The 13343-nt window shown below is 42.2% G+C and overlaps 1 protein-coding gene and 1 long non-coding RNA gene across 3 annotated transcripts in view; one reads left to right on the forward strand and one right to left on the reverse strand.

Moving 5' to 3' along the window:
- LOC123984698 (kinesin-like protein KIF21A) overlaps positions 1 to 13343 on the forward strand; it is a 37781-nt gene that overhangs the window by 15138 nt on the left and 9300 nt on the right. For both annotated transcript variants that reach the window (XM_046071747.1, XM_046071746.1), the window contains exons 2-21: positions 1246 to 1468; positions 2963 to 3145; positions 3582 to 3731; positions 4133 to 4267; positions 4428 to 4592; positions 4932 to 5047; positions 5312 to 5507; positions 5637 to 5826; positions 5967 to 6030; positions 6778 to 6981; positions 8408 to 8468; positions 8565 to 8676; positions 8791 to 8979; positions 9066 to 9265; positions 9356 to 9463; positions 9839 to 9907; positions 10026 to 10171; positions 10258 to 10402; positions 10561 to 10755; positions 13152 to 13253. In XM_046071747.1, coding sequence (XP_045927703.1) covers positions 1246 to 1468; positions 2963 to 3145; positions 3582 to 3731; positions 4133 to 4267; positions 4428 to 4592; positions 4932 to 5047; positions 5312 to 5507; positions 5637 to 5826; positions 5967 to 6030; positions 6778 to 6981; positions 8408 to 8468; positions 8565 to 8676; positions 8791 to 8979; positions 9066 to 9265; positions 9356 to 9463; positions 9839 to 9907; positions 10026 to 10171; positions 10258 to 10402; positions 10561 to 10755; positions 13152 to 13253 — 2953 coding nt within the window. The remainder of the gene's footprint in view (positions 1 to 1245; positions 1469 to 2962; positions 3146 to 3581; positions 3732 to 4132; positions 4268 to 4427; positions 4593 to 4931; positions 5048 to 5311; positions 5508 to 5636; positions 5827 to 5966; positions 6031 to 6777; positions 6982 to 8407; positions 8469 to 8564; positions 8677 to 8790; positions 8980 to 9065; positions 9266 to 9355; positions 9464 to 9838; positions 9908 to 10025; positions 10172 to 10257; positions 10403 to 10560; positions 10756 to 13151; positions 13254 to 13343) is intronic.
- LOC123984702 lies at positions 8502 to 9408 on the reverse strand. The gene is made up of 3 exons (XR_006828502.1): positions 9046 to 9408; positions 8822 to 8921; positions 8502 to 8663 (listed from the first exon to the last, which is right to left on the reverse strand). It is a non-coding gene; the product is annotated as an uncharacterized LOC123984702 (long non-coding RNA).

Genomic DNA, 13343 nt, shown 5'->3' on the forward strand with positions numbered 1-13343 from the left:
CCCCCCCCCCCCCCCCCCCCCCCCCCCCCTCTCTCCTCACTGACACTGACTGTCCTTTCAGGCTATTCAGAAGTTCTATAGACTCTTGCTGTGATGAATGTGAGAGTCTTTTCTCAGTGTAAGCACACACAAAAACTGAACACTCGAGTGTTGCACACAGAACACAAACTGCATGCAAAGTGCCACATCCTTACACACACATACTGCCAGACACACTCAAGAGTTAATGCCTGCCAGCAACAATAGCAGCCATTTATGACTGTTCTGGGATTCTCAGGTGTCTCATTTATCTGGGTTCATTTGGACTGCAGCAGGAAATTCCTTTTTTTTTTTCAAATACATGTCCAATATTATTCAGTCATATCCTTTGCTGTGAATAATCTTATATTTTTCTGTCAAAGCTTCAAGTATTTCTGATATTTTAATGCTCCCAATATGTCCAAATATTTCCTTGGTATGCCTCCAATATTTCCACTTCCTCTTCACATGGACAGTGAGTTCAGTGACGAGTGGCAGAGGTGCATCAAGGGAGGAAATGATGTAATAACAGTGTGTTTATTTGCACTAAGGCAAACAGAGCAATTCCTTAATGAAATCCAGGGCGGGACTGTTTACCCAGAGCTCTCTCTCTTCCTCGTGAACAGTGAGGGCACTGTACTGTGCCTGCTGGAGAGTGTGCTGGCACTGTGCGTTCCGATGCACGCACACGCGCGCACACACACACGCACACACACACACACAGCACTCATCTGCTTGTGAAAATATTACCTGTCTTCAGCTCAGCTACATTTTTACCATCAAACTTGTAATAATCAATTATGGTTTTTGAACATCAGACAAATTCTTGATCAGGCTTTAGATGCATGCACAGACAGCTCCGCTCTGCCTCTGTCTTCTTTACACACACATTAACAAACATCCACAGAGAAGAGTTGCCAAGGCCCTTGAAAATCTGGAAAGTTTGTGAATTTAAAAAGTTTAACTGAGGCTTAAAAAGTTTTTAGAATTGGTCTTGGAAATGTTCTTGACGAGGCTTGTCGATGATGATGACAATGTCAGTACATGAAAATAAATTGTTAATACTGATCATGAGCATGTTAGCATGTACCTTTGAAGTTGGAAGTTAGATTTTTAGGTTTAATGTAAAGAAATGCTATCGCTAAGGAGCTGAAAGTAAGGAAGAAATCCAGCATTATGTTTGTCCAGTTAAAAATCTCACTGTGTTTGTCTGTTTCTGTCTACCAGGATCCGTCCTCAGCTGGCCAAAGAGAAGATCGAGGGCTGTCACATCTGCACCTATGTGATGCCCGGGGAGCCACAGGTGTTCTTGGGTAAGGACAAGGCCTTCACCTACGACCATGTCTTTGACATGGACAGCCAGCAAGAAGCCATCTACACCCACTGCACTGAGAAACTCATTGAAGGCTGCTTTGAGGGCTACAACGCCACTATCTTTGCATATGGACAGGTTGGTCAGCTTTTCTCTTGCATGCCACTGCATCAGCACAGCGGTGTGGTGCACACTTTCACATTGGCTGGCGTTTCCACTTTGCATGGCTCAAGGGGAGGGAGCTGCTTCCAGCATCCCAAGATTTATGGCGGCATGTGATATGAAGCTGATTTCATTTCATATCATCAGATGAGCAATAAGGGAGTGAACAGGCCCTCACAGCTGCGCCTGCTCTGTCAATACACTTTATCAGCTGACATGTTCCAACCCGCTATCACCACCACAGCTTCATATTGGCTCTGATAAATTAGCCTGGGAGGGAGTGATAGAAATGGAGTTTATTGCCCAATCAAAGCGGAGTGTGAACAGATGCCTTCTCCTCATACCAGAGCAGGGAACTATAAACTGCAAAGTCAAAACATCAAGGCACATTAAACAGATGAAACATTACTCACTGACAGCTTCAAAGTTTAAAGGAGTTGGACATTTTGGGAAATACCCTTATTTGCTTTCTTGCCATTCTCTTGTCTGTACAATGGCTAGCTGTTTCCCCCATTACCTTGCCATTGTCTTCACCCTTAGCTAAGCTAACCGGCTGCTGTTTTCAATGGCCTGGCATGAGAGTGATATCAATCATCTAATCATCTAACTCTCTGTAAGTAGACAGATAAGCGTATATCCCAAATTATTTAAGTATTTCTTTAATAATCTATTAGTACAGAAGTTGGCAAACAACACTTTTATTTGTCTTTCCCTCCCTCACGCTGTTACCTCACCAAGTGATCCTTTTTGAGAAATATTTCTCTCCTAACCATAAAAACTCTTTTGGCTCTTTAAAACTGTTGTGTTCCCACTGAGGGTTTTTTAGCTTCCCGTTTCTCCCTCACACAGCGTCTCTGGCTGCAGCTTGCGCTCGCTAGCTGAACAACAGCAGTTAAACTTTCCCTCCTCTTGATATTTCCCTCGACTCTTCTTCTGTCTGTTCATTATTCTCTCCTCACATTGTTCCTGCAGCACTTATGTTCCTGTCAAAGAGTCTTTCACAGGGCACAGTGGAGGCCTAACACACACACACACACACACACATACACACACACACAAACACAGTGTATGTGTGTGCCCACATAGAAACCACACAGGTGTGATCTCATAGAATAAAACACACACTACTGTATCTTTCTCATACACGCACATTTGCTCACACGCACTCCCTCATCTTATCACCACGCATACATGCAGACATACACAGGGTCTCTTTCAGGCGTTTCGATGGGGAGGAAAGGGGTGACGTGTGAATTTGAGCGCAATGTTGCATTCCTCTTTTTATCACCCCCCCCTTCATTTTAATGAAACTGGTCAGAGCTGCACCCCTAGAGACTTGACCAGCTGAATGGTTGAATGACACAGCTAAGACACTTATATTGATGAAATGCACAGACAAACACACTAAACCACATGTGATGAGAGCAGAAATGCCATTTTTTTAAGTAATTTTTTTCCCCCAACCTCCAGACGGGTTCGGGGAAGACCTACACCATGGGAACCGGCTTTGACGTCAACATCGAAGAGGACGAGCTGGGTATCATTCCCCGGGCCGTCAACCACCTGTTCCGAGGGATCGAGAAGCGCAGACAGGCTGCCACCGAGCAGGGCCGGCCTGTTCCTGAGTTCAAGATCAACGCACAGTTCCTGGAGGTGCAGAAACACACAGACGCTGACCAAGAATTTGACAGTTTCACAGGATTTACACCCAGAAATAGTGTTTTTCTTTCTAGTGATCAGCGCCCAGTCTAAACTCTAAACTCAAAATATCCAGTCCACTTGAGGTCCATTAGTTATCACATGCAGACAGGAAGAGGTCAATGGTCAGCAGGGGGGTGTAGCGATTTTAAGTTGTTAAAGCAGCCAGATGACCCTACACCCATTAAACTGTCATTTGTCTGTCTCTGTGGTCAGCTCCTGGCTTTATTTTTAACTGCCAACAAGTGGCTGCTAACAGCTGGTGAGGAAGCAGCTGAGGGGAGAAGATGAGGCTGCGAATAATTGATTATTATACACTATTCATGCAATAATCCATGTGTATTATTTATCTCCTGTCTCCTGTTTGTTCTTTATTTAACGCACTCTCCAGTTGTACAACGAGGATGTGCTGGACTTGTTCGACTCAACGCGAGACATAGAGGCCAGGAAGCAGAGGTCCAATGTCAAAATCCACGAGGACGCCAACGGAGGCATCTACACCGTGGGGGTCACCACTCGCACAGTCACCTCTGCAGCGGAGGTCAGCGGTTAACACCTCAAAACGTCACTGCACCAGCACCATTTGTCCAGCATATCCATTGTATTTACTTAAAAGTGTGACATGACCACAGCAAATCCTGTTACTAGCATAATTACAACTTCTCTTACTGAAGCACCTGATTGGCCTGATCATAACTGTGACCCACACTGTTTCTACTGCAATGTTTTCAACCATCACTACGACAGTACTACTAAATTCCCCTTATTTTACAAGGAACAATTTTACATTTGCATGTTTCCAGACATCTGTCTAGGAGATTTATGCCTCCATATTGTGGAGCAGAATGGAATTTGACAAAACATTTTTTGAAAAAATGTTATCTGTGATGTATTTTTTTCCTTCTCTTCCGCCCTCCCTTCCCTTCACCTCTCCTCCAACAGATGATGCAGTGTCTGAAACTGGGCGCCCTGTGTCGTACCACCGCCAGCACTCAGATGAATGCCCAGAGTTCACGCTCTCACGCCATCTTCACCATCCACCTGTGCCAAGTGCGAGTCTGCTCTCCCGATAACGATGTACGTTAACACACAGCGCCGGGTCTCTGCTTGCCACTGAACGTGTTTAGTGATGGTTTGCTATATTGAGATGAACATCAGCTGCACAATTAATACTTTAAATTGTACCCCAAAAGGGCACCCCCCTCATATATCTTCTGTTCTGTCCTTTCACCTCAAGGATAATACAACAGACAACCGTCTAGCAAACGAGTCCGAGATTAATGAGTTTGAGACGCTGACAGCCAAGTTCCACTTTGTGGACCTGGCTGGTTCTGAGAGACTGAAGAGAACTGGTGCTACAGGGGACAGAGCTAAAGAGGGCATCTCCATCAACTGTGGACTGGTGAGGAAGCTAAGAGCATGGCTGATTCTGCATTGGACATTTTATATTACACAGTGCAATCACAGGTCATAGTCATGTATTGTATTTATAGATGTGATTCATTCTATTTCAGTGTTGTGTTACCAGAAAATGTTGTGTCGGCAGAAAATGTTTTTCTTTATTTGTCATTCTGCAATTGCTCATAACAACATTCACCTGTAATTTTGTGGAGCAAGAGAGCCCCCAGGTGGCCAGAACTTGAACTTCATTTCTTTCACAAGCACAAGTACCATTATTCATATATTTATGTATATATCTAAAGTAATCGCAAACTTGTCTTTCTGTCCTGTCTTACCTTAGCTAGCTCTGGGAAACGTCATCAGTGCTCTGGGAGACAGGAGTAAGCGATCCACTCACGTGCCTTACAGAGACTCCAAACTGACCCGGCTGTTACAAGACTCACTAGGCGGTAACAGGTATGTCTGGCTGAATCTTACAAGAATATGTTTATACATACTGTATATTTTTGACAATGGCTCACAAATGAAGTATTTTGATGCTGCAAAATCGTGACATACCTGCTTTGAAATCAATGATTGAGCTGTGACCAGACCAGAAAGTTTGAACCAGTGGACAGTAGTGCTGCCTCGAAAATTTTATGTACTTCACTAGTCTGAATTTTAAAAATGAGTGGGGATCAATGGGGATTTATTAGCGCTCTTCATTTGTCCCTTCTCCAGTCAGACAGTGATGATCGCGTGTATCAGCCCGTCGGACCGGGACTTCATGGAGACCTTGAACACTTTGAAGTACGCCAACAGGGCCCGAAACATTAAGAACAAGGTGGTGGTGAACCAGGACAGAGCCAGCCAGCAGATCAGCACCCTGAGGACGGAGATAGCACGACTGCAGATGGAGTTGATGGAGTACAAGACGGTAAGAAGGCAGAAGCTAAGGAGAGAGGCTGGTAGATGGAATCAAAGATAAATAGAGAAAGTAAAATCAGTGAGGAAGATATGAGTTTAAAAAGATTTCATTATATTAATTGTCCTGCCTCATCCCCAGGGGAAGCGCATGGTGGGTGAAGATGGAATGGAGGGCATGAACGACTTGGTCCACGAGAACTCCATGCTGCAGACGGAGAACAACAACCTGAGGGTGAGAGTGAAGGCCATGCAGGAGACCGTCGACGCCCAGAGAGCCAGACTCACACAGATCCTCAGTGACCAGGCCAACCAGGCCCTGGCTAAAGCAGGTGGGCACTGGGGCAGGACTGTTGTACTAACATAGTGGGGAACTATATTAGCAGGGGGGAAAAAACACAAAACATATTTATATGTATTTATTTGATTTTAGATATGGCAGTATCTAACAAAGCGATGCCTCTGCTTATAGGTGAAGGCAGTGAAGAAATCGGGAACATGATTCATAACTACATCAAAGAAATTGAAGAGCTCAGGTATAAAGTGACCAAATGTTTTATTTTAATTTTTTTAGTATTATTAGTTCATCAGCAGCCATTCCAAACCACAGGCACACATAGTGCAACCATTGACTGATAAGTAATTGTGCACAGAATTGTAAAAGTCTACAAGCATTAAGTTTTGTTTTTTTTAAATCAGGAAGTCTCATTGACATCAAGATCTGTTGAACGTTTAAAGGAGCTGTATGCGACATTCACTGCCACTAAATGACGCACTAGAGCAACAGTATCTCAGACCAAAACAAACGGGTGCTGCAGCCCATCAGACTGCAATAAGAAAAACAGTCATTTTAACTCACAGCTCATTGTGAAACAGACTTCATTCAAACTGGACCGAAACACAATGAAACTCACCAAAAGTGTCTTTTCATTATTCCGACAATCACCGACTCTGGTTTGGTTGAAATAAACCCTCAGTTCACTGCGTTAGATGAGAAAAGAAACAGCTGTCTCCTCAAAGCCAACAGCTTCACAGCGAGGGAATCACATGAATGCACAGCCAGACCGGCTTTCAAAACAAAGAACAGAGAAGCTCGTATGACAACCCACTCAGAAGTCATTCTCTGCTCAGGACGCCATTATTCAACTATACCTTTACAAAGCAAATAGTTGTTAGCTGCTATATTAATGTTCAGAATATTATATACAGAACTTGTAATAGCATTTGTTATATGCTGAGTGATAGTAATAACACTTGACTGTAATCTTCCCCTCCCCATTTAGAGCTAAACTTCTTGAAAGTGAGGCTGTGAGCGAGAATCTCAGGAAGACTTTGTCTCGGGCCTCCACGCGCTCCACGCTGTACGGCGGCCCCAGCTCCTTCTCCCCCGCCCTCCTCGCCCCCGATAAAGAGGCCAGTGACGTCATCGAGATGGCCAAGAAAGACCTGGAGAAGCTCAAGAAGAAGGAGAAGAAGAAGAAGAGGAGGTATAGTGTGGGATGTGTTGCTTTAAAATAGAAACATTGTGTGTATTTGTTGCTTTCGGTTTTTGCCTGCTCACTTTGTTTTTGAGAAATCAGGGTTGTATTTCCCTGGAGGCAAACTGACACAACCGTGGTAAAGAAAATAAAAAGGGAGAGTTTTGATGTTTGTCTGTTGCCATGGCAAGGTGCGTGGCCTGGTGTGTTGTGGGTAATTATCTCCCTGCATTAGAAGTTTACATCCTGATGTTTCTTTAATGGAATGAAGGCTGGATTTAGACAAGATGGTAGTGACAGCTATTAATGGTGATGGTTGTTCTGGCACGCTGTAGCACAGTTATCCTTTTGTTGTGAGGGTTTGTGTATGTGTCTGTGCACTTCCTATACTTGTGAGGGCCAGCTTGAGATCTGCACATTAGCAACGAGGGCTTTCATTTGTGATCTGGTAATTGTTGTTAGGTGAAATCTGTCATCTACATCTCCATTATCAGGATCGTTTGAACATGCTGTGTTTGTGAGAGTCTCTGCACTCACCTGGTCTTTCTTGCTGCTCTCTCACGCTCTGTCTTTCCCCTCCCATGTAATATTCCTCACTTGCCCCAAATTCTGCTGCCTGTCTGCCCCCCTCTACCTTCTCGCCTCGACACCTCACCATCCTCAACCCCCCCGTCCTTCTCTCCGAAGACTAAGGCGATATGAAGAGAATCACCATCAGGAGGTTGAACATGCCAGGTTTGCTACATCCCATCCAGGATTGGGTCAAATCTGAAATCGGTTCAATTACATTGTCCAGTTATTTTGTGCTCAGACTGAAATGCACCAAGTAATTGAACAGGTTTCAGTTGATTGTTGACCCGGGTCTGGACCCAAATCTCCCTTTCTAAGATCCCAAAGTCACTAATCTCTAACGTCTTCTAAACCTACAGGTGGTTTACACTCCTGGAGGGAACCGGCTCTTACCTCTTCCTCCTAACCCCTTGTTCTTTCTCTTTTTTTCCTCTTCACTGCACACTGCAAGATGTTGATCAGATCTCATCATAAGTAATGTCTCAACTTTAAAAAGAAATGAAAATTGGAGTTGAGAAAATGTGCAAAGTGATAATGCGCAGAAAAACTCTTTAAAATAAATTTTCAAAGAATAGAATTTCAAAGGTCAACAAATCTCAGTAGTGTGCCATTCTTAAAATGAAGTCGGCTTGTAATGTGGATGGTAATAACTGTTACTAGTGATCAGTTAATCATTTTGTCTTTCCCAGTACTGTTGCCCCCGTCCCATGTAATCACAGTGAAATCAACACTGATCTACTCATGATCTGATCAAGTGTATAATCATTTGCATGTACCCATCCTTGTTGTTAATTCCAAATCCAACCTACAGTATAAGAACTGTGTCTTATTAGGTAGCTGGCTAACACTCGTTTTCCTCTTTCAGCGTTGTCAAAGAGGAAATGCCAGACAACGAGCAGGAGCGAGGCACAGAGGAGGCAGAGGTGGTAGGTAGAGAATCAATAACTCAAGCTGTCAGATTCCTGTTTGAAGATAGTGTGTTTTTATTGTCTTCTTCGTGTGTGTACTTCATATGTTGCCAGGAGGGCAGCGACCACGAAGACGGCGAGGATGCAGATGGTGAGGAGGAGGACTTTGACGTGGCGGGAGATGAGACATCTGATGGGTCTGACTCTGAAGAACTGGAGGAGAAAGGTAAAATTAGCTGTAGTAAGACATGCTAACTTCTGTTCTGATGTCATAGTCAGTAAAAAAAATATAAAATAAAATAAAACAGGCGTAAGGATCTAATAATACGTTTGTGCGCAGAAAACGTCCAGGCCGACCTGGCCAACATCACCTGTGAGATCGCCATCAAGCAGAAGCTGATAGACGAGCTGGAGAACAGCCAGCGGCGCCTGCACACTCTCAAACAGCAGTACGAGCAGAAGCTGATGATGCTGCAGAACAAGATCAAAGACACACAGCTGGAGAGGGACAAGGTGCTGCATAATATGGGTAAGAGACATTATGCAAACTTGACTTCCGTAACTTATTATTGATACAGATAAGATATTCTGTCACGTTTTTTTGTTCATCTCCAGGTTCAATGGAGTCGGGTACGGATGAGAAAGCCAAGAAGGTCAAGGCGGAGTATGAGAGGAAGCTGAGCTCCATGAACAAAGAGCTGCAGAAGCTCCAGTCCGCTCAGAAGGAGCACGCCCGCCTGCTGAAGAACCAGTCACAGTACGAGAAGCAGCTCAAGAAACTCCAGCAGGACGTGACCGAAATGAAGAAGACCAAGGTAAAGGAATAGGGTTTTTTTCACTTTCTTGTTTATACTTCTCTTGTTGCAGTGCTGATAAGCTCCTGCTGTGTTGTATTTTTCCACCAGGTGGCGCTGATGCGTCAGATGAAGGAGCAGCAGGAGAGAAACCGAGCCACAGAGTGCAGGAGGAACAGGGAGATCGCCTCTCTGAAGAAAGACCAGCGCAGAGCGGAGGTGAGAGGGATGGAAGCATTCACAGAGAGATATTCATTTCTTCTTTGTTTATTTTTACATATTATTTGTCATAGTACTTTTATTTGGTTTATTTTACAGATAAGCAAATATACGGGGTAATGCAACTAAACTCAGGGTTTTAGGCTGATTAAACACCTCTTTATTATAGTAAGTGGTGGCCAACTGATATAAGTTCAACGGTGATTGTGTTTCAAAAGTAAATAATGTATGAATTTCTATTTTTCTAAAAGCAGAATATTAGTTGATATAGTTGGTTTATTCATGACTACTTAACTCAAGGTCATAGTTTACCAACCTTTCACTTTACTACTCTAGTCTTAATGTTTCTTCCTGAATATTAATCTCTTCTTACAGCATCAACTGAAGCAGATGGAGGCCCAGAAAAGACAACAGGAACTGATTCTTCGCAGGAAGAATGAAGAGGTGAGACACACATAGTGACATAGGGGAGAGAATGGACAATATCACTGAGTTTGCATCCACTTTTGTTTCACCCTTAATATGCTAAATGACTCTCTCTCTCGTTTGTGAACTGGATCAGGTGACAGCTCTTAGGCGGCAGGTGAGGCCGGTGTCTGGGAAGGCGAGCAGGAAAGTGAGCTTACCTGAACCTCCCCAGGAGCCGTCACATAGAGCCACCCCAGGGAGGGTGCATGCCTCTGGAGCATCCCCATCCAATGGAGCCAGGTACAGCGTTACAAGTGTTAAAGTGTGTATCACATGTTTGAGTGTGTGTTTTAACAATTCTAAAAGAGCTACGTCTTTCTCCTCAGGAGTTCCCCAGTGCGGATGGGACGCACATACCTCAGCAGGACGGCCAGGGCCAAATGGCAGTCGCTGGAGAGACGTGTCACTGACATCATCATGCAGAGGATGACCATCTCTAACATGGAGACAGATATGAACAGACTGCTGAAGGTAAGGCGTCACATCAGTAGATTAAAGATGGTTGCAGAAAAATAAAGCAAGAGGAAAAGAAATGTTGTTTTTTTCTGGTTTGAACAATAAATGGGAAATTATATTTGCTCCCCGTCTCTTCTCAATTTCCCCTCCCTTAATGTCCGCCACCACTTTAGCAACGGGAGGAGCTGACCAAGCGGAGGGAGCGAGTGTCCAGAAAGAGAGAAAAGACGGCGGTGGAGGGCGCAGATGCCGACCGCTCCCTGGCCTCCATGAACGAGGAGCTAGAGTCTTTGAGCGCCAACATCGACTATATCAACGACAGCATTGCCGACTGCCAGGCCAACATCATGCAGATGGAGGAGGCCAAGGTGAGGTGGTGGGGAATATGTCGTTGTAGTGCCTAATAAATGAAGGTGTGGTAAAGGAAACATTCTTACTATGGCAATTGTGCCATAGTTTGAGTTTTCAAAATACTTAGTAAATGTGCATTTATAAACAGAATGATGTGTATCACTACCTTATTAGCTGGTATATGTCTGTACTGGAGTGTAGCCTTCAGCCTCCCGAACATTTAGCACCCCACTCTGTCAAATAAGCATCAGGCGCATATTTGTCAGAGTAAGAGGCTCCAATAAATAAATAAAACAAACAACCCTTACTACAGCCAAAAACTTTGGGCCAGCAGCCTAATGATGCACACTGAACAGCAGTTTACATACTGGATGTGTTATTTGAAGAGTATTTGTTCTGCATGGCTTCGCTGGTTCACGTGCCACGCTCACTCTGTCAAACCCTCATGGCGTGCCATAAATAGTTTTTAATGAGTTAATTTTGAGCTTAAAGATTAAGCAATCAGAAGTTACAACAGTGATAGGAAGAGTGAAACATGGCAGAAATGTACTAAAGCTAGCTGTGTGTATTCAGATGCCTGTTTGTCCAAGTGGCATCCAGAATCCGGTGGCCGATGTCACTGGTGCTAAACTGTGCAATTATTTATCAGCTGTAAGCCTGAGCTACAGTCACTAAAGAGTTAGCATTGGTAGCACTGTTGAATTGTTGAATACCTGTGTGGGCAGTCCCTGATTCTCATGTTTGTTCACACGCACGAAAACTGTTGAGGTTGAGGAAACTAGGGAAAACTTAAGAAATAGCTCTAATAACTTTAGTAATGTGTAAAATGGTTGCTAGGAGACACATGTAGCCGTGGCACTGTTGCCCAATCAAAATCAATCACCTATGTAAACAGGAAGTCACCATGCCGTCAATATCTGGAATATAATGTAGTTTTAGGAAGTGAAATGATATATTAAACTTAACTGACAATCTTTTGTAGATGTAGTTATGTATAATTCTACATACATGGAGAAATATGCGTGTCAAAAAAACTTATATGCTGTGTTGTTTTTGTGAAACGCAATTTAAAAACTTGCATGTTCTATATATTGTATGTTATTATTAAAGAGCATTTTAATCAAAGGTCATGTCCCATTTTACTCTTTACTCTAAATGGGACAAATGAAATGAAAATGAAAATTAGCAAGCTAAGGTTAGCCTTGTCAGTTGGTTCAGGTAGCTACAGAAAACCTGGCAGTTGCTTGGCATAAATATTTAACAACTAATCTATATGTAAGAACTAGTTTGTGTAGAGCTTTAGAGGTGCTGGTAGGCAGATTTTATTATTATTTTATTATTATTAAGATTGTTTTATTATTCAAAATTGTACTAAAATACAAATCCATTTACACTTTTTCAAAATTATGTTCTATTTTTAAATTATTTAACAGTCCACGTATATGGACACCATGCAACAAAGGAGTAAAATGTCACAACTGACAATATGGAATATTATGTCATATATATGTATCTTATGCTATGTATTTAAGCTCAATAGTTAGTAAATTAACAATAAAATACATATTTTAGGAACAAATAGAGGAAAATAACTCATGGTGGTATTTATGTTGTTACATGTATGCGGAAAGTAACCCAGTATTTATCCTTATCTAACTTCATGTTGAATCATCTCAGTTTTAACATATCAACATCCTATCCTACTCACTATGTGAGTACAATACATATTCTTATTTCTTGCAAAAGTAATAAAGCAGTCAAAAGTTACCATTTAATGCTGTAATATGCACTTTTGCATGTTCATATATTTGTTAAATGTGTCTGTTTTGTTATAATATAATAAATTTCATCACATCTTTGTAAAATTAGAATAGATAAACTAGCAGGTTACAGAAATCAAACTTAATGCAATCTCACTCCACTGTTGCATGATTTCCACATAAGAAGAAATTTGAATTTATAAAACATAAACCTGTTAATAATATTTTACTGCACATACTACTATTTATTTTATCTTGACTGACCTCTTTGAATAAAAGTTTTTCACAGATATATGTGAGGGTGTGAGGGGTAATATTCTGAGAAAAAACTCAGAATTTCAAGATTAAAGTTGTAAATTTATATAAAAAAAACTTGGATATTCTCTGAGGTTAAAGCTGTACATATATGAGAAAAAAACATGGAAAACTTGTGTATTCCAAGTTTTTTTCCTTCAGTCATTAATAATACAAAACAAAGGTCAGTGCAGGTGCAAACATAAGAGAAGAGGTGGAGTTTTTTCTTGAAAAGCGAGGAATTGTATTTCCCTAAATCCCTTCAAATATTGCACAAGATACACTATGTAATGCATTGTCCTATGACTGAGTTTCTTAGAATGCCAATTTACTGAATGTGTTATTATTCTGGGCTACAGGAGGAAGGAGACACAGTAGATGTTAACGCGGTGATCAGCTCCTGTAATTTATCCGAAGCCCGCTTCCTTCTGGACCATTTCATGACTATGGCCATCAATAAGGTACCTACCGCCCTTGCTGACTTATTTGTTATTTAATTCTTAATGTAATTAGTGTATCTTTGTTTGTATTCACATACTGACAAGTCAGAT

This window comes from Micropterus dolomieu, linkage group LG16, assembly GCF_021292245.1.
Source record: "Micropterus dolomieu isolate WLL.071019.BEF.003 ecotype Adirondacks linkage group LG16, ASM2129224v1, whole genome shotgun sequence".
Taxonomy (NCBI): Eukaryota; Metazoa; Chordata; class Actinopteri; order Centrarchiformes; family Centrarchidae; genus Micropterus; species Micropterus dolomieu.